The sequence below is a fragment of the Hyla sarda genome, chromosome 6, assembly GCF_029499605.1.
Source record: "Hyla sarda isolate aHylSar1 chromosome 6, aHylSar1.hap1, whole genome shotgun sequence".
In the NCBI taxonomy this organism is placed as follows: Eukaryota; Metazoa; Chordata; class Amphibia; order Anura; family Hylidae; genus Hyla; species Hyla sarda.
In genome coordinates this window covers 224479918-224505390 of record NC_079194.1, presented here as the reverse complement: position 1 = coordinate 224505390, position 25473 = coordinate 224479918, and the positions used below count along the sequence as shown (strand labels likewise).

Genomic DNA, 25473 nt, shown 5'->3' with positions numbered 1-25473 from the left:
CTGTCGGCGCCGCTTCTCTCCCCCTGGCTATCGGCGCCGGCAATGGGGCGCCAGTACCGATAGTCAGGGGGACAGAACGAGCAGCGGCGCCGATAGCCAGGGGGAGAGAAGGGCTGGCAGCAGGGCTCTAGACCCCAGGAAAGGCAGGGGGAGAGAAGCGGGCAGCGACGGCCTCTCTCCCGCTGCCTTTCCTGGGGATGTATCGGGGTATACACGCGCACACACGCACCCTCATTTTACCATGGATATTTGGGTAAAAAACTTTTTTTACCCAAATATCCTTGGTAAAATGAGGGTGCGTGTTATAGGCCGGTACGTGGTGTACCCCGATAAATACGGTACATAAAATCACATATTGCAACACCATTATTGATACATACCCCCCAATGTTTTGTCACCAAGTTACCCCAAAAAAAAAGAGATGAAAAAATAATAAATGGGATTTTACCAACAAAAAATGACACAAACTTCAGGTCTTTCCTAGATTTTAGTATATTTAGTATATGATTTAGGTGTGCATTCTATGTTGGTTCCAATTCAAGCTGATCCTGGGGCCTAAATAGAAGAGATACAAGCCAACATTCACATACCTGGTAGCACATTGGTGGAGGCAGCAGCTTCATTAATAGAACAGCAGCAGGAGGCACTGGGAACACCCCTCCAGGTACTGGATGAAGGCCAGGAGCTAGAGAAAACACAGTACATGTCTGTCATGGGGAAATGGCTAATTTTACTTTAAGGCTGGGTTCACATGGCAGAATTTCCTCACTAAATGTCCTTTACTTTTCCAAGCAAAAACCATGGCACAAGTAATCTAAAGCAGGATCATGCAGAGTTTTCATGTGTAAATTCTGCCAGGAATCCTTTTGAAATTAAAGCCCAATTGATGTCAATAGAAGGTCCTGACAAGAATTATTTTCAGGGAGGAAATTCTGTAGCATGAACCCACCCCCTAAGTGTTATGTCAATACAGAAAGCGTACCTGTCACATCCCGCAAAATAAAAATAAAAATAAGCCACTCAGTCCCAAGTCCTGACCATGTACATATATTTGTATGCCTCTATCATTTTTATAATAACCCCTCTTTTCATTAGCTCACAGTGTTAGAAATCCTCTCAGGGGAAGGGGGCGTGTCCATCCCTTGTGGTGGTGGGAGGTGATTGGTGTGTCTGCTCATGCAGTCTTGTCCATGACTCACCTCTTGTCTATGATTCATGGACAAGCCTGACGCTGCTGCAGGACTAGTTAGTTTCCCAGTAGGTATGGGGATCCCTAGCGGTGGGATTTTCCGGAGCTGTTTTCTTTAGTAAATATTCAATTTTTTTTTTTAAACAATCACATTACAAAAGGTCTTTAATTTTCATCAGTAACAACAAAACTAAAGTTTTGGGATCTGAAATTGCTCATTTAAAAAGGTGTTGTAAGAACACAGCTGATATATAAAAAAAAAATAATAATAAAAAAAAAAAAAGCAGCACTACGCCTATTTTCAGGTTGTGTGTGGTATTGCAGCTCAATTCCATTGAAGTGAATGGAGCCAAGTTGTAATACAACACACACACACAGAGCAGGTGTGGTTTTGTTTTTGGAAGAAATTAGCTCTGTTTTTCTATTGCTGGATAACTCTAAATGTTTAGGATTCAGCAGGACAATCTAGATTTACTGCCATCGTTACATTATCTTGGAGCAAAATGCTTCTGTCTCAGCTGAGGGACACTGCCTGTTCCCCTCCAACCCCCCCACTTGGCCATGTGACATTTTCTAGTTGTATTTTTTGATGTTTCCATCCACAACTAGTATCAAATATAAGTGGAAAGATGGCACCATAACAGAGTTTCTAGTTTATTACCAAAATCACAAACATCATGAAAAGTTACGAGGTTGCACTTACGGGCAAGGTGTCTAGGCTGGAATGGAATCATTTGGCTGGTGTCTGGTTTGGGGTATTCAGGTTTTCTGTCAACTTCGTCCTTAAGAGATGGGGCTATAGAAGGTGCTACCACAGGGTCTGGGATCATTGATGCTAATTTAGCACGAGAAACGTCCTGAAAATAAAATACATTTACATTTATGAGAAAGACTGGTTTGTGCCAGAGAGAAAAAGTTTAGAAGAAAAATGCGGGCCATACAACTACATGAATGTCCATTTAAGTAGGACATGTAGGCCTGATTCTACTCTGATTACAGATATCAGGGAAGAGAAGGTTGACTTATTTCAAGATGCCTGATCCTACTGTTCTAAGGGGAATAAGCCGCCATCGCATGTATATTATCAGCTCATTCCCCTTTCTCCATTCAGAACATATGCACGCTTGGCCAAATTGAGCATGCAAGTATGTACAAAGGTCAGGAGAGAACTGTAGGGTGAATTAGCATCTGACTGAATGCTGTCTAAAGTGTAAGGTGTTCTTCCGAACAGAAATAAAGGGGAAAAGACAAAGCAAACAAGGGAATTAAGGGATTAAGATTCACAAAAATGGGGACAAATCAGAGACTAAGGTGCCTGAGAGACATACTTTATATCCTAAAGCTTTAAGTTCACTTGTAGAGCAGGGATAAAGGTCCATGAACTTGTACCGATCCACCAGCAGAGCTGTCTCTTTCCCCTCATACTCTTCTTTAAAGGCAGTGTATCTTCGCTTTTCCACTTTCAGAATACTTGCTAAATCACCAATATTACTTTCAAATGCAAGGAACCTGGCCCAGATCTCACTAAGGAGAAAAAGAAAGGATTGGGAGAAAAACAGACACTGTAAAACATGCCACATGTACAGGAAAAGACATTGAGACATAACAGCAATATCTTGATGTAGTTAGTCTTCACTTTCAATGTATGGAGTGTGTTTAGAAGACTGACATACGTGTGTGGTCATCATCTGATCATAGACCCAGTCAGAGGCCATATGCCTAGCAGAGGTGAGTGAGATGAGTGTTAGGGTCCCATATGAAATGAAACCACCTGGTGGATGGGGGACACGTTTTGATCAAAAAGTGCACTAAGAGCCTCCATTTTTTGACCAAGAGTGCTGCTGCAACCTTCTTTTTTTTTTGTATATTCTGCATTTGCCACAGCAGCGTGCACCCGTGTATTAGGTAGTTGTGCTGGCTATTTTTCTTTTTGCTATGCTGGGAGTTGTAGTTTTGCAACAGCTGGAGGCACACTTGTTGGGAAACACTGTCATAGACCTTAATCAGTTTCATAACAGATCCAACAGCTTGGCCAGACTCCCAAATTAGCTGAATCTGAACTGATTTAGTCACCTATATATATGGCTAAATGGGATGAGAATACTTGCATATTATGTACACAATGCTATTATACATGGCCTGATCAAGTATAAACAGGTATTCACAAAAGGAATGCCATATCACCAGGAAATGCTGTCATATGTAGTGGTCTATCCCTTGGGATTCCCACTTATCCTGAGAATGAAGAGGTCGTTATGTTAATTCAGTGCAGTGACCCATTCAATGGTCTTCCCAACCATCCAGCTGTGCGGGAACAGTGGGAGTCACTGATCTTAAACTGATGGTATGTCATAGTGATATTCCATCACTTTATGAGATGGAATACTTCTTTAATAGTCATTAATAGTTCAGCTAAATCAGTAACGGTATACATACCCTGACTTCTCTGGGGGAAGGCTTCCTGATGTTAAAACTCGTTCAAATAATACTCTAGTGTTGTTGTCCTCTGCAAGTGCAAATTAACAAAAAATTTAACAAAACTGCAACACCAGAAAACAATAGAAGAATAAAATCTTTAGCTTTGTTGGAAAGATTAAAAGAATCCAAATACAAAAATGGACACAGATATTGGAACATGACAAGCATGCTTGACAAAGAACAAATATAGGATGAAACATTGCACCTTTTCTTTAGGTAGTGACAAGATTGGGGGTAAAGTGAAAGGGTCTGCAGCAAGTCTGCTAGGGTGGTGTACTTGCGGATTTTCTGTGTTTCCATTCAGTGGATTAAGTACATGTGAATGTACCCTTAAGGCTTTTGGCTATAACTTGAAAGAAAGCACCTGACTCTCTGGAGTAGGGAAAGCTGGGTGGGTCCCTACTCCACTTGGCCACTCTAGGTATTTGATGTGATTGTGGCTGATCTCCTGCAATGCTGATAGGTATTATAAAAGGGCAGACAGCTCATAAGCTGATGGCTGTCTGTTCCTGGGAAAGCAGACTGAGTAACCAAGTATTAGATGTTTTGTTTGGGAGGTAAGAAGGCTCAGCTCTAGGTAGTTAGCTGCATTGTGTATAGTTAGTGGCCAGACGGTCTATGGTTTTCTTTTGTACAGTTTGTTTATCTCTTATTGAAGAAAAAACTGGTTGCAGTCAGTTGCACCATACTTAGCTAGGGTGGACTGTATTTGTGTGCCGAAGTGTCAGGAAAACAGTGAGGTTGCACATGTATGACCTTATTTACCTAGTTAAAAAGTGGTTGTCGACCAGAGATGTCAATTGAAGCCCAATTGTTGAAAACAGTGGCCCTGGACCGATTTTTCCGAGCCCTGTCATTTTGAGCGCTCTATGGAACAAGCGAAGCCCAGGTATGTGTATCAGCTAGTTGCACTTATGGAGTGGTATCTGAACAAGGAAGTATATCAGTCCTTTTGTGGAAAAGCCTATGTAATAGCGGGCAGAGAAAATGATTGCCAGACCTTCCTACATGGTCTTGCCCTCTCAAATAAGAGCAAACAACTTGCAGTTTGATGGTTAAAGGACACTGGTTAAGCTTTGTTGGGCTCTGGCAGCCTAGTAACCCTTGTCAATGCCAGTTTGACTGATGCTAGATGGGGGTTATTTGCATACATAGGGAAACATAACCTTATTACTGCTCTTATGTGCTGTAAAACAGCACTAGTGTGAGAAAAAAGGAGATTTTTTTTGTACACTCTGTTAAAGCTCTTTCTCGTAGCTTTCACTGGAGGACACAGAGACTATGAGTATATGCTGCTGTCCACTAGGAGGCTGACATTAGGCAAAAAAAGATATACCCGTCCACAGGCACTGAGCTGTGAGTTGTGACACAAAGCAGTAGGAGAAGCCAAACCACAAAAAGGCGAAAACGTCCAAAGGACATCAAAATGTATTAACAGGCAACAAACAACATGACCAGTTAAATCGTAAATGGGTGGGTTCTGTATACCCCAATGAAGTCTACAAGAAAGATTTTACAGAGAGTACAAAAAAATTTCCTTTTCTCGGTCACCTCCTTGGGGACACAGAAACCATGGGATGTCCCAAAGCAGTCCCTGGGGTGGGGGGGGGGAAAAACACTAGAGAAGGTCAGGCTAGAGGCCCAAGAAAGTGGACAAGGCCCAGAGGAATCCGGAAACCAACCACCCGGAAGCCCCCGCAAAACATGAGGGGCGAGGCAGGACCCAAAAGGAAGGAATTGTGCAGAGACTGGGGTCTCACAGCCAACCAAATAAGACAACAAATGGTCGCCCTGGAGGCCTGCCGGGCCGAACCTGGCCTGGCAGGAGAGCAGAAGACACCTCTGATGAAAAGACATAAGACGCAGGACCACTTAAACCTGGCCCAAATGCAGAAGAGAGAATCCTTAAAGCAGAGATTTGTCTAAGCAAGGCAAACATGGTGTGGAAACACCACTTCCAGAAGAGAAACATGCCGGGGAGGTATGAAGAGAGAGTCCTGACAGGAGGCCAACCGCAACTGTAGGACAGAGGCTGAGGAGGGAGAACGACAATAGAAAAGCAGCTGAGCATGTTCAGCAAGAAGATGAGAATCAGAAGGCAGATACCAGAGCCGCTAGAATGGGACGAAGAGAGAAATAAAGCAGAACTCATGTACAGTCCCGCACGCATGAAGAAACCACTCAGGAAAAAGGCTAGGGCAAGCTGCACCCACCGACCACCCGAACCGAGAGGTCCAGATTCAAATCGTCAATCCTATGGCCAAACTGGGTGGGAGATAACCCAAGCAAAGGCCACATAGCCGAGAGAGCGGTAAATAACATTCGACAAGGTGGACCACGCCCTTTGAAGATGCATGAAACGGCCAGACTGGGCAACCAGGACGACCGGAAGGCCCCTACTCCGAGACCCCCCTGTCCGGAGGGAGAAGGAAGAGTGCAAATAGACCGGAGGGAAGGATCAGAGCCATCCAAAACACCAGAGCCGCCGCCCAGAGAAACAGAGGATTCCAGATCCATTAAGAAATGGAGGGACCCTGGAGTCCCAAACCAGGAGAGGCAGAGAACCTCAAGCCAGAGTAAACACTCCGGACGATGAGCACCCAGGCCGGGGCAGAACATGGAGTGGCGAACAAAGACTGCCTCTGCAGAGAAACAGCTGAGAAGAGTAAGGCCGGGACCCCGCCAAGGCCAGAGAGGAACCCAAGGAATGGTGGAAGCCTCAGGAACAACCGCTCCGGAGCGCAAGGCATGGAAAGGCCACATTGAAGAGAGCTAAAGGCAATGAGAGCCTGAAAGGGCAAAATACCAAGGGAGAGGGACCAGAATGACTCTGGGGCTGCCAGGGAAGGGTGACATACCCTAGGAAGAACAGTGGCCATAAGAAAAAGGCACCGCAATCCCTAAGGCCACCATGCTAACCGGCACTCGAAGACACAAGAGACTAGGATATAGCCAGAGGCAACCTGAACAGAAAGGCCACGTGGAAGACCTAGAGACACTCTAAGCAGAAAGATCGCTGGAGAGTACGAGCAGAGAACAACAGAGCCCCCAGAAGGAAGCACAAGTACCACCAGGATGGATTCCACGCAAGACGTACCCAGACAGGGAAAGCGGGCAGCGTTAGGGGCTGGAGAGGCCAGGGTATGGACCTGGCAAGAACTGACAGAACCCTGCCCAGAGGAAGAGGGGAGAAAACAGGAACTGCCCAGGCAGGATCAACAAGTGCCCCAAAGATGGTCAATGCGAAAGCTAGGGCGGCAAAAGCTGCAACTACGCCATACCCAGCAGAACTGATCGATACTGGGAGATCGGAAGGCAATGGCTGCAAAAGCAAGAGTAGGAACCGTAAAGAAGGGCTATACAACCACTAGAAGAAGGGGAGGTGCAAAGGCTGAATCTCGATAGTAGACTAAGCTACACCCAAGCGGAAGGGTTCAATGAGATGGCTGAGCCAGTCACAGGAGGAAGTACAGAAAACTTACTGCACTCCACCTAAAAGAAGAGGAGAAATTCAAATACCGCCCCCGTGAAATAGCGGAAACCTAAGAAACTCCACCCCAACTCCGGGTGCCAAGACGGTATGAGCAATGAGGAGCATCCCATAGGGGGCAATAGTAGTACCTAGCCAGACCACTAATACCACCCCGTCCATAGAAGGAAAAATGAGACGGACAAAGTAGGCTAGGCCTACCTAGCCCACTAAAGCATGTCAAGCAATGGCAGGGACACTGCAAACAACTCCACCCCAATGGAGGGAAAAAAACAGCTGTACTGGCCTGAGCAGGGTCTCCACCACCGGCCCTGTGCTGTGTAAACTACAGCAGGTAACACGTGAACCAGTGGCACTGGAAGGCCAATGATACTTCCTCCCCAATTCAGATAGCGCCCTAGTAATACGGAAGGTCAACTACTGGATCCCGCGTACTAGAAGCCGATCCTACCACGAACCAATGGGACATCACCCATGCTGCTGTCATAGAAGGTCCATTGCACCTGCAGGGACAAAGTTTGGTTGTCTCCCACCAGAAGCAGGGTCCGGAATTCAGCCACAGATGTGGTGGAAAGCATGCTCCCATGAATGATGGGGAAACCTGGGTGCATGGAGGGGAAACCCCCCTGACAACACCCGCATGCCGTGGTGCACCAGGACTGCAGCCGTGGATGCAGCAGATATCACATCCTCCATGGGCATTGCAGAGGGTTTAAAGAACAACAGTCAACTCTAATATATAGCAGGTTACCGAAGCTGCAACCGCGGATGCGGCAGATGTCGCAACCTCTAAAAGGATGGTGTAGAGGATCCATGGTACAATGGTCATCTCTCACTCACAGTGGAGTGCCAGAATAGCAGCTGCGGCAGACGAACCAACCTCTATGGATGGTGGAGAGGGTCAATTGTACAGCGGTCAACTCTCATTCACAGTGGAGTACCAGAATAGTAGCTGCGGCAGACGACTTAACCTCTCTCTCACTCACAGTGGGAGTACCAGAACAGCAGCTGTGGCAGAAGAACAAACCACTATGGATAGTGTAGAGGGTCCATGGTACATCAGTCAACTCTCACTCACAGTGGGAGTACTGGAATAGCAGCTGCGGCAGACTGCACATCCTCCATGGACGTTGGAGAGGACCACGACCACTTATGAGGAGTTCTCAGAGAGTCCATTGACCACACAGGGGCTCCCCGTCAGTCACTTCACCCAGGAAGTGGAACACTGGGACTGTCGTCACAAACGCAGCAAATGCAGTAAGGGTGACCGGTGGAGATGGGAATAGGCTTAATGTTACTCACTGTGCAAACATGCAGAGAACATCCATGCAGATGTTGTCCTTGGTGGGATCTAAACCCCAGACCCCAGCGTTACAAGGTAACAGCGTTAACCACTGAGCCACCGTGCAGCCCCTGACGAGAAATGCAGGTTACTGTTCCAAAGTCTGAACCTTCAGCAAAACTGCATACTTCAACGAAAGTGACCAATGGGGTGCAAGGGAACCCCCCCCCCCCCCCCCCAAAAAAAAAGGGCACTCTGGAACAGTCACCTAGGTCACCGCACAATCGCCTTCAAGGGCGACAGGAGCAAAAAATCTGTTCAATATATGGTTCCCGGAAAGGGGACATATCAGATATTATACTGATAAGAACAGATGCTACAATTGATTTTAGCCAACAAGCCGGGAATATATAAGAATGCCCTAAGGCATTCCGCGGCCAGTCCCGACTCCCCTGCTACACTGTCCAGCCACGCAGGACCGGAGACCCGCTGACTAAAGAGGGGGGAGTTGGGGGCAGGGGTGAGGATGAAGTACAGACTCCATCATCCTATACTCACCCAGAGATCTTCAGTCAGCTAAAGGCCGCGCTGCATCACGCCAAGCTGCCATAGCGAGGCGGGTAGGGGCAAGTGGGGGACCCGGACCCAGGGTACTGCCGCCAGGTGCTGATCGTTGGCAAGAGGGGGTTGACGGTCCATACTTTTATGCACCGTGCCCTTTTGTCACATGTGGGCGATCAGGTAGCACCATGCTCCTGTTGCCTAACCTAGAAAAATAACAAAGGAAAAAAACTCTAACTAGACATCCCTAGCTAGAAAGTAGCTAGAAAGTAGCTAGAGAGCTCCAGACCTGTGTCTGCCTCCTACTGACACTAAGCTAAAACGGATTATCTCAGTGCCTGTAGGTGGGTATATCCTTCTGGGAGGAGCAGACTTCTTTTTTTGCCTAGTGTCAGCCTCCTAGTGGACAGCAGCATATACCCATGGTCTCTGTGTCCTCAATGAGGCGAATCAGAAAGTCATCCATGAAGGCTGAGTTATCAGTCTTTAATGCATAATGTCATTGTTAGATGTGATTTTCTTGTTTTGGCAATTGTGGGAAATGCTTAAAAATGTTTATCTGTGTCTGTGTAGACCTTGTCCCATTAGCTGATGCTGACAGTGTGCAAACTAAAGAGGTGACCATGAGTAAAACCGAGAATTTCCCTTTGCAGTTTTATGTGGGAGATGCCGAGGAAGATAATCCTAAAGAATTGGTCTCCCTGACTTGCCAGTCACCAGTGATAAATTTGGGACCACCCAACTCATGGATCCTACATTAACCCATGCATGAGAAAGTGCAAAAGTAATCAATGAGGTACCCTAAAAACCTGGGGCTGAGAAAAGGTTCCACATTTTGCAGATTAATGAATGCAATGAACCCTTCTATAGCGTTGTGCAAGCTGTTAAAAATACCTCGCTTATGTCTATTATCCACAGACAGATAGATAGGTGGAGAAGTACACTAGGTTATAGTGCGGGTGAACCGGATTAAAATCAGATATAACTTACTTTAATGCATCGTCCAGTTCCAGAGATAGACATGTTATTCGCTGACTTTGCACAGGCCGCACCCGGTAAATCCAGCATCCCATCCCGATTAACATACTAACAATGCCGGCTAAGAAAGTGTCAATCTCCAGAATCAGACCACAGATTCGGGTAAGTTACACTTCATATTAATCCGGTTCACCAACACTATAACCCCATGCATTAGATTTAGTGCAGGTAAACAGACTGTCAGTTTTGGGAAACAACTGGATTGCATGTTAACTCATCTTATGTTTTGATATACATTACGCACCTACAGGGTTTTCTCCTTTTCAGATAGTGTATGGTCTGCACTAATAAGAGGTGTACTTTTTTTTTTTTCTTCTAGTGGATGCGGTTGGACTCTCTTTTGATATAAAGCACTGTGTCTAGTCTATGTCCTGGCATGATACTGCAGTTGAGCTGGCATATCTTTTATTTGTATACCAGAAAACAATGCTATATTATGGACAAGGACATGTCAATAATATTTTTCAATGCCATTTTGTGTATCTTTTATGGGGCAATGTGGCATTAGTGCCCACTAGGGAAAACAGCCTTAAAACATGAAAGCATAGTAAGACATGCACACAGTGCCACACACATGGTTTTAAATTATCGCTGTTGTAAGGAGAGATATTGGCCCAGTCTCTGTCTGAGACAAATGTGTCTGATTTCTGTCTCAGACAGATGGCAACCTATCACAGCTCATGTTTCATTTTACCAGAGCAATTTGATTGATGAAAGATGAGCTGTCATTGGTTGCCATTTGTCTGAGACAAAAATCAGACCTTTTTGTCTCGGACAAAGTGATAAATCCAGGTCTCTGAATAAACTCCATGAAGTAGCTGTGTGAAGTAAACTCATCAATGTCCTTCTTCATGAGACTGCAGAAAAGTACTATGGGGGTCTGTAGTATGTGCAAAACTTACCATTGAGGTGAGATAAATAATCAATATAAGCAAGAACATATTCTGGAATGTCTCCATACTTCTTTAAACCTAATTCAAAAATTTTAAAGGCCACTGATGTGTCCTAGAGGGGAAAAACAGTTAAAACCAAAATGAGAATATCATATTACTTATGTGTTGACCTGTTGAAATTAAATCAAATAAAAATATATATCTAAGTGCATTTCCCACTGGAATTGAGACAGTTTGATAGATAAAAGGAGAATTGCAGTATATAATGGTTTTTACTGATTGCTCTGATTGAGGTGTCCTAATCTGGGTATCTCCATTAAATATGGCTTATTATAATGGGTCACCTGAAGTAGATCACCCTTTTATGTATATTAACCTCCTGGTAGCCACATAATATAAGATGCCAATATTGTGCCACTACATCACAATTAATAGTGAATGTGGTCACTTTGTGACTTACGAGTTACCATGACACGACAGTCAGCAGAAATATAGACCTGCTGGAAGCAACCACATTTACCATCATTAGTTGCTATTTGTGATTTTATGTTGTGTGGCTAGAAGACACCCACGACATGTTTAAGTCTTACCTTGCTACAATAATACTCCATTAAGGCCGCTGTGACGTATACATGGTGACGGGTGCGAACATCTTCTCTGGCTTTTTTGAAGATCATTCTTCCTGCTTTAATTCCTTCTGCCCTTCTAGCAAATTTCATGTACTGGATATAAACCTGAAAAAATTAAAATAAATAGGACACAATCGGACTATATTATTGTTCTTAATTACTGTATATACAATTAGACTTTACCTAGGAAACAGCATTTTTTATCTACTAATAAAGCACGTTACTGTAGTTTTGTTATATTTGCAGTTTTCCTGTTTGTTTAAACTATTAGAGAAAAATTAGGAATAACTCCACAATTAATAAAAGCTATGAGTTTACAGTTATTCTGAATTGGCTTTATTTACAGAGTATGAACATATTTATAAACTGAATCATAACTGACTGGTATAATCTGCATGCCAGAAAAAAAATAGGGATAATCATCTTCATTGATCATAATGAAATATAGGACAGTGAACTTACCAGTGTAGGGTCAATGTCTTCTATTGCAAGAAGCCGATTATATATACTGTGCGTCTTTTCATACTTCATGCGACTCTACAATGCAAACATTTATATTAGTTTTGCACTATTAAAGTGTCACTCATTACAAATAACTTTTTATACAAAGAAGGGGAGCAACGGGCACCGCCAATGGATATGCCTGGGTGCAAAAAGAGACCACTAATAATAGTCGAATGTCTAAAAAAGAGAAAAAAGCTAGTGGCCATGAACTATTGCACACCATCCACAAAAATAATCGTGTACAATAAATGTTTATTATGCACAAAATATCACAAAGACCCAAGAAAACACATTTATAATTAAAACCATTTAAAACAAAAATGACACATGGGTTAGGGAATGTAATCCCACCCCCCCCTCAGCCTTACTCCAATAATAATGTGGTGTAGAGATGTACTAAAATAACCAAAACGACCAAAATCCTGCCTGTTTGTACAAGGCTGCTGCTCCGTCACAGATAGTAGCCCATAGCAATGGTGAAAAAAGAAAGAAATACAAGGTGCAAGTGCTAATTATGGATAGACTATAAATACATAAAAAATGTAGTGCAGCTATACTAGATATGCCCTAACAGACAATAAAGTGTACTAATGCAATAGAAAGATCTCTAAGGCGATATGCAAGCGCCGATACAAACACAGGCAGGACAGGTGACAAACATAGCAGAATAAAGGAAGTATATCACCACAGGCCGGGGGGGGGGGGGGGGGGGGGAACAACTCGCTCCACGCGTTCCGCCGCTCTCTACAGCAGCTTCATCAGGAGTCATGACCATATACACTAGAACTTTCCCTGTGTATACTTTAAGCATACAATGCGAACCCAGTGTAAATCTACCTTAAGACAGTGATTTCAGTCACAATGCATAATAGAAACAGTGTGCTGGACACCAACCTCTTCATAGTCAGCATAGGCAAAATACAGCAGCATATTCTTTTTTAGCAGAGTACTAATAGCACGTTCATAAATATTGGCAGCTTCATCACTAAATAGCTTTGCATTGTTCATATCCTGTAATGCCAAGAAGAAACGTGTAAACATATACATAGTATTATCCTTATAAACAGAAATATCAGTTACACTAAAACTATTACAGACTAGTATAAAATGAAAGAAACATTAAGGAAAATGTATTAACATATTGGGGGTCATTGATCTGATAATGTGTTAAAAATGTGGCTATACATACAAATGGTTACAAAAAGTAGGCAGGGCTGCAAAGTTGCAATGAGTGAGACTCATTAACATTTTCCAGCCTACACCGAATTCATTAACAGGGTATGCAGCCTCCTGATGAATCTGATGCATGCTGCAAGAGAAAGAGTGATAAACCTCCCCCTATAGTCCGCCAGCCACGGTATAAAACTCCAAAAAATACAAAAAAACTAAGATGAAATAATAATTTAAAAAAATGGCAAAATGTATATACACATGGCAAAATGTATATACACAAATTTATCAATTTTAGACAGAGGCTCATTATTTCTTATACTTCAATATTACTGCTGCAAATAATTCTGAATACAAACTAGGGTCCTGGCCAAACCCAAATTGCTATCTAAAAGCAGCTCTTGCTACAATACAACACATTCACACACAACACATTGTTTAAAGAGTACCTGTCACCAAACTAAACTTTTAATATATTGTTTCTTATGTTATTTTAAGACACTTTGCTATTTACTTGCTGTTAAAATTCTCAACCTTTACTATGTTTTTAATGTGATTGAAAAAGCGGCCACTAGGTGGCTCTGTTCTGTTCCCTGTTGCAAGTCAAACAGTTAGTTTGGTCTCCACTTGGACTTGCAGAAGTCCAAACTTAGGAAGTGCGCGCAGGACATGGCGAGGCACAACTCTCTCAGGCTTCAGTAATGTTGCAACTGCTGGGGAATGACCGCTTTCTCCTGCCAGGAGCTCAAACAATGTGCAAAGGTATGATACAGAGATTTTTATAACTCTGAAATTATTTTTTAAGGGCAGGAGTGGTGTTAGGAGTACTTCGGGAAAACAATCTGATATAGTTTAGGAAATATGGTTTGATGACAGGTACTCTTTAAAAATATGAATGTTTATTCAGCACAGGGCTGCCACTAGGGGGAGTGAAATGACAGTGTATTTATACAGTTTATATAAACTGGACTTACTCCTTTCTCAGCAAGCAACTTGCTAGACTGCTCCAGGTACTGGGCAGCTTCGTACCAGATGTCTGGGTGATGTCCCAGAACCAGCAGACACTGTTCATAAGCAAACATGACTGAAAGAGAATACATTGATTTTTTTCAGGGTAGAGGTATTAATTACATAATTCAGTATTATTAAACCCAATGAATATCTAATATTTATGCCATAATACTCAAAAGTATCCAAAACTTAATTGTGACAAGTCATGTAAGCCATTTTTTTTCTCCAATTACTCTTATGTATGCCTGCTCAACAATAATGCAGGGAAGTTATCTTCCTAGCTCATAATACTGCACCTCTTTTTGTTATAAGGGTCTGGTCTTCAGTTCGAAGTGGATTGCTCTTCTCCCACTGAATATATTTTTTCCACATCTCCACCTGTTGAGCTTCCTGCGGGGTATTCTGAGGGGGCACTGAGGGAGCATTACGATCCAATCCTTTCATCACAGTTTCATACTCCTTAGAACAGAGGAAGTAAAGACATGTCACAGTTTTGATCAGTGGTGGTCCCGGTGCTGAGACCCCCACCAATCCCTAAAATGAAGGGGCAGAAATGCCCAGCTGAGAATGGCCCCCATTCATCTTCCTAAGATTGGCATTGCTTACCTCTCCTCAGTAGGAGAGCTGTGTACAGGCTACAGTACAGGTACACTTGGAATTGTCCAGGATCAGAAAAATAGGATTTTTCTGTCCAGGAACAGTACTACTCTTGCCAGTTGTGTGTGCTATTGTACTCCAGACCTATTGGCAAGTGTGTTGCTGTTTGAGGGGGGGAAACAGCTTGTTTCTAATTCTAAACAACCCCTTTACCTAAACCAAGGTTATTATTGCTTGAAACAGAAAAGCTAAACACCAGTGAAATGCCAAAATGTACTTGTTGACCAGTTCTTACCTTTGCAACCCTCCTGGCATTCATGTAATCTCTACTCCGATCTTCTATCATTTTCTTTGCTAGGTGAACATTAATACCCTGTAGAGAAGACAACAGTGGGTTACTTAGCCAAAATCTCTTAAATGCTACTTGGGATAATGCAGGACCTCTGCTGCCAACATTACCTCCTCATACTTGTTGTAATCTCTCCAGAGCTGCTCAATGTTAATCATGGGATTGACACAACCTCTCTGGTAAACCCTACGGACGGCTGTGATTCTTTGATTTTCTGCGTAGGATCCCACAGCTTCCCTAATTGTTAAGAAATCAAACAGACATCACATGTATTCACACAGGCCCAAGTTAATACTAAATATGACAGAACCCACGCTGTCTGACAATTTCATCTACTGCATTTTACAATAGAATTAGGCTGGGTTCACACTACGTTTTCTCCCATATGGGAGCGCATACGGCAGGGGGAGCTAAAACCTTGCGCTCCCGTGTGTCATTCATTTCAATGAGCCGGCTGGAGTGAAACGTTCGGTCCGGTCGGCTCATTTTTGCGCCGTATGCACTTTTACAACCGGACCTCAAACCGTGGTTGACCACAGTTTTAGGTCCGGGGGAAAAGCGCATACGGGACAAAAATCAGCCGACCGGACCGAACGTTTCACTCCGGCCGGCTCATTGAAATGAATGACATACGGGAGCGCATAGAAAGGCATACGGGAGAGCGAGGTTTTAGCTCCCCCCCTGCCGTATGCGCTCCCATATGGGAGAAAACGTAGTGTGAACCCAGCCTAACAGGGAGATGTTTTATAATCACAGATTTTCAGTTTTTACTATTGTTTTACAGAAATATATAGAATATTTCTGTTAATGGGCCTAATGATTATCAATTGAATGTTTGTGAAGGCAAATGCCCTCATTTAGAATTAGACAATCTATTGCTCTGTCAGTTTTCAGTTTATGTGTAGTTAGGGAAACCTGACACCTTATTGGTTTTACCATTTAAGTCAGTGGATCCTAGTGGAAAGTATATGTTGCCTATGAGGATCAGTTATACTTTCTTCATCAATTTATAATTGAAGTGTGATGCTAGTAAGAACATGAGTTTACAGGCTACATTTGCTTTGTTTGATCATGTCTCTTTCTGACTCCTAAATACCATGGGAGAGATTTATAAAAACCTGCCCAGAGGAACCAATCAGATCGCTTCTTTCATTTTTCACAGGCCTTTTAAGAAATGAAAGAAGTGAACTGATTGGTTGCTATGGGCAACTCAGCAACTTTTCCTCTAGACAGGTTTTGATAACTCACCCCTCATATGTTTATAATGGGATTGATTTGTTCACACTGCTTCTGATTTCTCAGCTTATGTCATTCATATTAATGAAGGGCTCCTCGGCTACCCCTGGCCCTCTTGCGACGGCCAGAGGTGGTTAGGAATATGAAAAAACTGCTAATTTATGCAATTTGTGTAAATCCCATTGACTTTAATGAAAACTGCATTAGAAGCATAGCTAATTGGGTAATGTATCACTGGGACTTACAGAAAAAGCATGGCTAATGTTGCTACACTGTTTATAAAACTTCCACTTAAAGGGGAACTCTGGTGGAAAAAAAAATTCAAATCAACTGTTGCCAGAAAGCTAAATAGATTTGTAAATTAGATATGGAAGACAAGAAATCCAGCTCACCGTGCAGTTGTCCTTTCGCCTACATGTACGACTAAGGGTGCACTATGACACCTGAAACGCATCACATTGTCCATGTGTGTTCCTGTATGCTGGCTTTTATTACAATAAAGAAGAATCTTTTTTGGCATAGGGTAATACATTTTTTCGCTGGATTTTCTTCTGTTGTTGCTCAGATTTGTAAATTACTTCTATTAAAAAATCTTATTTCTTCCAGTAGTTATCAGCTGCTGTATACTACAGAGGAAGTGCTTTTCTTTTGGGATTTCCTTTCTGTCTGACCACAGTGCTCTCTGCTGACACCTCTGTCCATGTCAGAAACTGTCCAGAGCAAGAGAGGTTTGCTATCTGGATTTGCTTCTACTCTGGACAATTCCTGAAATGGACAGAGGTGTCAGCAGAAAGCACTGTGGTCAGACTGAAAAGAACAATTCAACTTTCTCTGTATTATAAAGCAGCTGATAAGTACTGGAAGGATTAATAATTTTTAATAGAAGTAATTTACAAATCTGTTTAAACTTTCTGGAGCCAGCTGATATAAAGAAAAATAGTTTTCCACCAGAGTGCCCCTTTAACCCCTTAAAGACGTAAATGTACATCCTGGTGAGGTGGTACTTAACGCACCAGGACGTACATTTACGTCCTAAGCATAACTGCGGGCATCGGAGCGATGCCCGTGTCATGCGCGGCTGATCCCGGCTGCTAATCGCAGCCAGGGACCCGCCGGCAATGGCCGACGCCCGCGATCTCGCGGGCGTCCGCCATTAACCCCTCAGGTGCCGGGATCAATACAGATCCCGGCATCTGCAGCAGTTCGCGATTTAAATGAACGATCAGATCGCCCGCAGCGCTGCTGCGGGAATCCGATCATTCATAACGCCGCACGGAGGTCCCCTCTCCTTCCTCCGTGCGGCTCCCGGTATCTCCTGCTCTGGTCTGAGATCGAGCAGACCAGAGCAGGAGATGACCGATAAAACTGATCTGTTCTATGTCCTATACATAGAACAGATCAGTATTAGCAATCATGGTATTGCTATGAATAGTCCCCTATGGGGACTATTCAAGTGTAAAAAAAAATGTAAAAAAATGTAAAAGTAAAAAAAAAGTGAAAAATCCCCTCCCCCAATAAAAAAGTAAAACGTCCGTTTTTTCCTATTTTACCCCCAAAAAGCGTAAAAATTTTTTTATAGACATATTTGGTATTGCCGCATGCGTAAATGTCCGAACTATTAAAATAAAATGTTAATGATCCCGTACGGTGAACGGCGTGAACGAAAAAAATAAATAAAAGTCCAAAATTCCTACTTTTTTAATATATTTTATAAAAAAAAATTATAAAAAATGTATTAAAAGTTTTTTATATGCAAATGTGGTATCAAAAAAAGTACAGATCATGGCGCAAAAAATGAGCCCCCATACCGCCACTTATACGGAAAAATAAAAAAGTTAGAGGTCATCAAAATAAAGGGATTATAAACGTACTAATTTGGTTAAAAAGTTTGTGATTTTTTTTAAGCGCAACAATAATATAAAAGTATGTAATAATGGGTATCATTTTAATCGTATTGACCCTCAGAATAAAGAACACATGTCATTTTTACCATAAATTGTACGGCGTGAAAACAAAACCTTCCAAAATTAGCAAAATTGCGTTTTTCGTTTTAATTTCCCCACAAAAATAGTGTTTTTTGGTTGCGCCATACATTTTATGATATAATGAGTGATGTCATTACAAAGGACAACTGGTCGCGCAAAAAAAAAACACTCAGTCTGTGGATGAAAATATAAAAGAGTTATGATTTTTAGAAGGCGAGGAGGAAAAAATGAAAACGTAAAAATTAAATTGTCTGAGTCCTTAAGGCCAAAATGGGCTGAGTCCTTAAGGGGTTAAATCAATGGGCATTGCCTATACTGTATTGTGTAGAACAGGTAGCTCAGCTGTTTTTAGCTTCATGCTCACATTTGGCAAAAAAAAAAAAAAAAAAACAGGCAGGAGGGGGCCACGGAGCCCTCCTTCTACAATTTGTTGTAGAACCAACATCTCAGGGACATATATATGACATCCTGTTGATATATGTCATAATCGTCTTAGATGGGACTACCCCTTTAGGGTGCGTCACACGTACAGTATCCTGCGCAGGATTGGATGCGCAAGATATTCTGCTGCAGATTTCTATGTAAACTAAATGACTGAGCTAAACTTCTCATAGGCAGTTAAAATTCTGTGCATCAAATCTGCGCAGGATACTGTACATGTGAATAGACCCTTAATAGGTTAGTTTTGGAGTTTAGCTAAATCAGAACATGAATGACAATGATAGCAAAAAAATCTTTTGTACCACCATCAAATGTTTGTGCCCCTAAATGTATGTAAACAACATTTAACTAAGCACTAAGGGTAAAGTTAATCAAACTACTAACATAAACTAAGGCTTAAATGCTACACAGGTCATCGTGGCTTGATTTGTAAGGTGCCTGGAGCTAGGTGTGAAATCTATTTTGGACTAGCTGGTGTGGTTGATGTTAATAAAGTCTTAGTGGTTACATTTTACATACAAATGACATGAGAATAGACTTACACGCCCTTCAAAAAGTTTATGTAATCCACCCATATCTGCAAAGGAAACAAAACAGAGTCAGTTTGACTGTAATGAATCTTTGTACAACTGTGTCTTTGGATTATGAAGAGCAATTACCTGGTAGGACATTATTTCCATGCCAATTTTATCAAGAGCAAAGTCGTAAGCCTGAGCCATTTTTTCCCTGAAAAAGACAAAAAAAAATTTAGTTTTTCTTTGTTACTGCAATTTAGCAATAAGGTTTTAACACCACAAAAACTGAAAAGTCCTGAATTAAAGGGGTTATCCAGGAAAAAACTTTTTTTTATATATCAACTGGCTCCAGAAAGTTAAACAGATTTGTAAATTACTTCTATTAAAAAATCTAAATCCTTTCAGTACTTTTGAGTTTCTGACATTAAGGTTGTTCTTTTCTGTCTAAGTGCTCTCTGATGACACGTCTCGGGAACCGCCCAGTTTAGAAGCAAATCCACATAGCAAACCTCTTCTAAACTGGGCGGTTCCCGAGACACGTGTCATCAGAGAGCACTTAGACAGAAAAGAACAACCTTAACTTCAGAAGCTCATAAGTACTGAAAGGATTAAGATTATTTAATAGAAGTAATTTACAAATCTGTTTAACTTTCTGGAGCCAGTTGATATGTTAAAAAAAAAAGTTTTTTCCTGTAATACCCCTTTAATTCACTTTGAAGCAACATGAAGAAGGAACCACAATCTTTAAATGTGTTAATCTACAAATGGTCTCAATAGTCTTGGGTATATGGGACACCTTTAAAGGAAAACCGATCAGTGTCCCTCGCACTATCCTGTTGGTACAGGTGTGTAGTGCGGGTGACACTGATAATAACCATACTTACCTGTTCTGATCTGTGGTCCTGTTATCTTGCTCCATATCTTCTGTTACGGCAGTGGGCTTGGGGCATGGACAGAGCTTCCTGATGTTAACGCTGCTGTTTCCCTAGGCCAGCTTGCAGTGGGGACCAGCAGAAAAGCAGCAGCGGTGACGTCAGAAAGCTCAGACCGTGCCCCAAGCCTGCTGCCAGAACAGAAGATATGGAGCAAGATAGTGGGACAAAGGGACAACAGCTCGGGGACAGGTTAAGTATGGTATCATCAATGTCACCGCACTACATACCTGTACCAACAGGTTAGTGCAGGTAACACTGAGGACAGTTTTCCTTTAACATCACAGGATGCTGGTGGGTAGATATATTAATTACGTACAGATTCAGAAAAACGGGCATAAATAAGCACATGGCTTTTCATCATGATTCCAGGCATATTTTTTTTTTTTGTAGAGAACAGATATAGGTTTTTTTTTCTCTCTAGATTTCTGTCCTGCGGTAAGACAGAAGCCATTTTGTTAATATGTAAATGAAGCTCAAGTGCCCAGGAGACGTTCCCAAGCATGGAAACAGCCCAGCCCATTTTCTCTTAATCACTGCCTATGTACCCATATGTATCTGCCTATCCCATGTGACTGACAGCAACTAAATAAAAGAACATGGAAAAAAATGTTAATACAAACAAAAGGCATATTGAAGTGCAATATTATCCTACACACTTGTATCAGTGCCATATTACGATTCTGTAATTCTGTATAACAGAGGTAGGACGGAACTGTAATACAGCTGTGTGCTATTGGGGGATCTTACAGAAACACTAAGGCTATGTTCACACCACTGAATTTTGCATGGAATACTGCACTACTCCACTCCAGCATAGCCCCACTGAATTCAACAGGATTCTGCTGCCCTGTGCACAGGGCGGAATTTCCGTGCCAGAGGTTTCCAGGGCGTAAGTTCCGAATTCAGTGTTCATTCTTTCTGCAGACTCCGCAAGGAATGCATAGCCATCTATGACTCTGCTTTACTGTGCAGTCCTAGTGCCGGCATATAGTGCTGTTGCCCACAGTCTCCGGATTGTCTATGTGGACATTCTGAAGTCTGAACATAGCCTAAAGCTTTGGTACTACTTACTGTATCCACTACACTTTCAGAAAGCGGTTGTTGGTAGGTTCATAATCTCCAGGGGTCTTCAAATGTGGATTGCACGTTTGTCTGGTATTGAAACTCAGCTCCATTCACTTTAGTATTTGAAGTGCCAGACACTGTATAATGTACATAATTGTTATATAATATAATCTGTAAGCATGAAAGCTAAGTGTCTGCTTGAGTCCTTTATTCTTCCTCCATCAATCTAGAGACACTAGGCGTTTAAGTGAGAATCCAAAGTGGATTTCTGTGTTGGGACATAACTAGAAAGAGTGCAGAGCAGTCACTCACTGGCCCAGTTGTCTGAGCAGTCAAGGGCCCCTCTGTAACATCAGTGCTATAAATGCCATGTGAAATTTGGGAGGCCCTATTACAGACTTTGCATCAAGCCAAAAGAACCTGGGTCCTATGATCTTTTTAGGATGCTGAAAGCCATAGGGTCGTACAGCCAGAGTAGACTGAAGTTTCTATATACCAAAACATACGAGGGCCATGACATTCTTTGGATACCTACTTGTAACTTGGAAGTTTCCCTTTTGTTTCTCGTACATATGACACGTAACATTTCCACAGATCTATATGTAAAACTTTCATCAGACATCTCTGAAATAACTGCAGACAGAAAGAAGCATACTGATTGGCAAACCAATTTCACATTTGCATGAAAATACCATAAAGCCATCCAACACCAAAGTGAAACCTAATGTTTTTGAAGATGAGTTTCAAGTCATTTTCTGGAGGATATAAAAAGGAGGATATAAAGACAAAGCCAGAGAGACAAACAGAGTGCAGCAGAATGTCTGCTGAACTGCTCTGAATAAATGTTGCAGAGTAGTGGTGGACTGTGCAACAACTGTATTAAAAGTCACACAACCTTAATACAATTGTCACATTGAGACATATAGGGCAGGCTTGAACTGCCATGTGATATGTTCTAAATCTGACCCATGCGACTTTTCTGCAACATTTTGAAAAGCCGCACATGATGAATTAATGACCACTGCACAAAGTGATCTAAATCAGATCCCTTCGTGGTCATAAAAATTAAACAGTCTAAATGAAATGTCGCAGGAAAAGTCGCACAGGACCAGCCTGTGACTTTTCCTGCTACAAATTTAGACGAAAAAGCGGGTCTAAACGGTTTGATAAATTCCCCTCAATGTGCTTATAAAATCAGGCCATCTTCTTCCATTGTTCCATGGTCCAGTCTTGATGCTCATGTTCCCATTGTAGGCACCTTCTGTGTTGGACAAGAGTCAGCATGGGCAATCTTGTCTACTCAATAAGCTGTGATGCCATGTATGATCTGACACCTTTTTATCCTAGCAAGATGTAACTTTTTCAGCAACTGGTGTTCAGTAACTATCCTTTGGGACCAGACAAGCTGGCCTTTGCTCCCGTGTGCATCAATAAGCATTGAGCCCTGTTGCTGGTTCATTGGTTATCATGCTTCCTTCAAAGACTGCATACTGGGAACACTCAACAAGAAATGCTTGAACACAGTTATATAGCCATCACAATTTGGTCCTTATCAATGTCGCTCAGATTCTTACATTTGCCTATTCTTTTTTTCCCCACTTTTAACACTTTAAAGGGGTACTCCCGTAGAAAACTTTTTTTTTTAAATCAACTGGTGCAAGAAAGTTAAACAGATTTGTAAATCACGTCTATTAAAAAAATCTTCATACTACCAGTACTTTTAAGGGGCTGTATACTAAAGAGAAATCAAAAAAAGAAATTAATTTCCTCTGATGTCATGACCACAGTGCTCTCTGCTGACATCTGCTGTCCATTTTAGGAACTGTCCAGAGCAGCTTATGTTTGCTATGGGGATTTTTTCCTGCTCTGGACAGTTCCTAAAATGGACAGCAGAGGTCAGCAGAGAGCACGGTGGTCATGACATCAGAGGAAATGCATTTCTTTTTTGGATTTCTCTTTAGTATACAAGATTTTTTAATAGAAGTGATTTACAAATCTGTTTAACTTTCTGGCACCAGTTGATAAAAAAAAAAAAAAAAAAAAAAAGTTTCCCATGGGAGTACCCCCTTTAAGACCTGACTGTTCACTTGCTGCCTGTAACATCCCACCCCTTGACAGGGGCCACAGTCTCAAGATATTAGCCATAACCATAAAACCACTGGCAACAAGTGTAAATACAATCTGATTGGAAATGCAAACCAAACTCACCTTCTCTACTTTGTCGTAATTTTTAGCTTTAACCTGCAGATACATGGAAAAAAAAAATTAGAATAATAAAACATTACATTTTTTATATTCTCTATCTAATGAATAACCATGACTTATGGGATGAAGTCTCTTCTGACCAATATGGCAGCAGACATGGAGAAAACGCAGCTGCATGCTAGGAGGGGCAGCTGCCACGGCAACAGTCTGATGCCCAGCATATCTGTTGGGTAAGGGACAGATGCTTTGGCCACTGTTCACACCTAGAATGTAGAAGCATCTCTATCTAGTGGGGCAGTAGAGACACTGCACAATCCCTTTAACTAGAATGTCCTAAAATATAAAAGAGCAGCTTAACACCCAAACATTGATGACCTTAATCCCATGCACTATCCTTACAATTTTTAGCATTGCCATACCCCACACCCAATATAATCATGGTTTACTAGCTTGACAAGTGTTACTGCACTGTTGCTTGCTGCCCTGTGTCACTCTATATCTTTTAAAATTGCCCACTTTCCAATATCCATTCATTTTGCAGACTTGTTAACCCTTGCATGGCTTCCAGATGAAAAGGTTAAGTCATTATGTGATCCAGAAGGCCAAGGTTTATACTATGTTATTACAGTACAGCACATTACATTGTGATATGGGCCACAGGAATAGAAGAGTAACATACACAATAAAACATGGAGTGCAAAGACTTCTAATGCTTGCCAATGTCATATTGACAGGGTAAGTAATATTATATATGTGAGATTGCAGTGTCAAGCACCATGGTAAACAGCACTGTGATTCTTTTCTTCAGAGAACACTCAACAATATAACAAATGTAAGGAAGTTCTATCCTCTGTGCCAAGCACTGATTGACATATAGGGCTGCTTTTTTTTTTTTTTTTAAAGGATTTTCAGCAGCTTTATTATCTATAGTTTTATACCACAACGGCTGCAAAACATAAAAATACAAACATCGACCCATAAGAATGTATAAGGGCATTTATATTAACCGACTGTGTACAGGAGACCTTGGTGGTAGGTATTATTTTTAATTTAGAGTAGCAGTACATTCTAAAATAATAAAAAAAATATGTTTTTTAAAATATCAGTTTCTAGAAAGGAAAACACACAACCATGACAGCTGCCATTATAACATATACTTATGTATAAGGATCAGGGCAGATCACTGCAAATACGGTATCTGCTTTTCTAGTCCAAGAGAAAAAAAAAAAAAACGGAACATACCTGGAAATACACGACTTATTTTGCTGTTGATTAATTTCCTACCCATTGAAGTCGATAGATGGCAAAATCAGCTGTGTAATTTGCCATTGACTTCAATGGGTAGGAAAATACGCAGCAGCAAATACTCAGCAAAATATGGCATGTGTGACCATACCCTAAAGAGCTCAAACTACTTTCCAATACTGACAGTGACCCACAATTTCTAAATGGACCAAGTTTCCACAATAGAACAGGGAGTCCAAATAGGCTCCTAACATGTACTGGTTCATGGCATCACCCCCTTGCCAAGACGACCCAGAACTGGATATTCTCCCCCACTGCCTACTGTGGGAGAAGCATGGCACGAACAATGGTCTCTCCTATCTACCTACAAATGTTACAGTTTACACCTTGTAAATGGCTTGTGGTAATCTGGATTGGCAGTCATCTTGTCATGGGTTTCATTGCACCCACATGGGTTGCCTGTATAAAAAGGGCAGTTCCAGCCTATTCACACAACTTTATTCAAGTTTTGTAAAAATCCATAATAGGTGCCCCTACAATATCGCCATATTGCCAAGGATTTCACATGGAAGTTTTTCTGTAACATTTCATATGTATATGCTCTACTCTAAAAGGGGTGTACTTAAAAAGAATGATCCCTTCCATATGGCACCCA

General features: G+C 41.9%; 1 protein-coding gene and 1 pseudogene across 1 annotated transcript in view; both read right to left on the bottom strand.

The window, feature by feature from the left end:
* Nucleotides 1-25473, bottom strand: part of CSTF3 (cleavage stimulation factor subunit 3) — a 102954-nt gene that overhangs the window by 3149 nt on the left and 74332 nt on the right. The window contains exons 4-19 of the mRNA XM_056526605.1: nucleotides 23577-23609; nucleotides 21904-22001; nucleotides 19513-19579; nucleotides 19396-19430; nucleotides 15302-15428; nucleotides 15138-15215; nucleotides 14542-14704; nucleotides 14209-14318; nucleotides 12959-13075; nucleotides 12023-12097; nucleotides 11522-11665; nucleotides 10941-11043; nucleotides 3626-3695; nucleotides 2518-2713; nucleotides 1893-2046; nucleotides 591-685 (exon numbers count right to left, since the gene is read on the bottom strand). Of these exons, the coding sequence (XP_056382580.1) occupies nucleotides 591-685; nucleotides 1893-2046; nucleotides 2518-2713; nucleotides 3626-3695; nucleotides 10941-11043; nucleotides 11522-11665; nucleotides 12023-12097; nucleotides 12959-13075; nucleotides 14209-14318; nucleotides 14542-14704; nucleotides 15138-15215; nucleotides 15302-15428; nucleotides 19396-19430; nucleotides 19513-19579; nucleotides 21904-22001; nucleotides 23577-23609 (1665 nt within the window). The remainder of the gene's footprint in view (nucleotides 1-590; nucleotides 686-1892; nucleotides 2047-2517; nucleotides 2714-3625; nucleotides 3696-10940; nucleotides 11044-11521; nucleotides 11666-12022; nucleotides 12098-12958; nucleotides 13076-14208; nucleotides 14319-14541; nucleotides 14705-15137; nucleotides 15216-15301; nucleotides 15429-19395; nucleotides 19431-19512; nucleotides 19580-21903; nucleotides 22002-23576; nucleotides 23610-25473) is intronic.
* LOC130278102 (U2 spliceosomal RNA) lies at nucleotides 8681-8851 on the bottom strand (annotated as a pseudogene).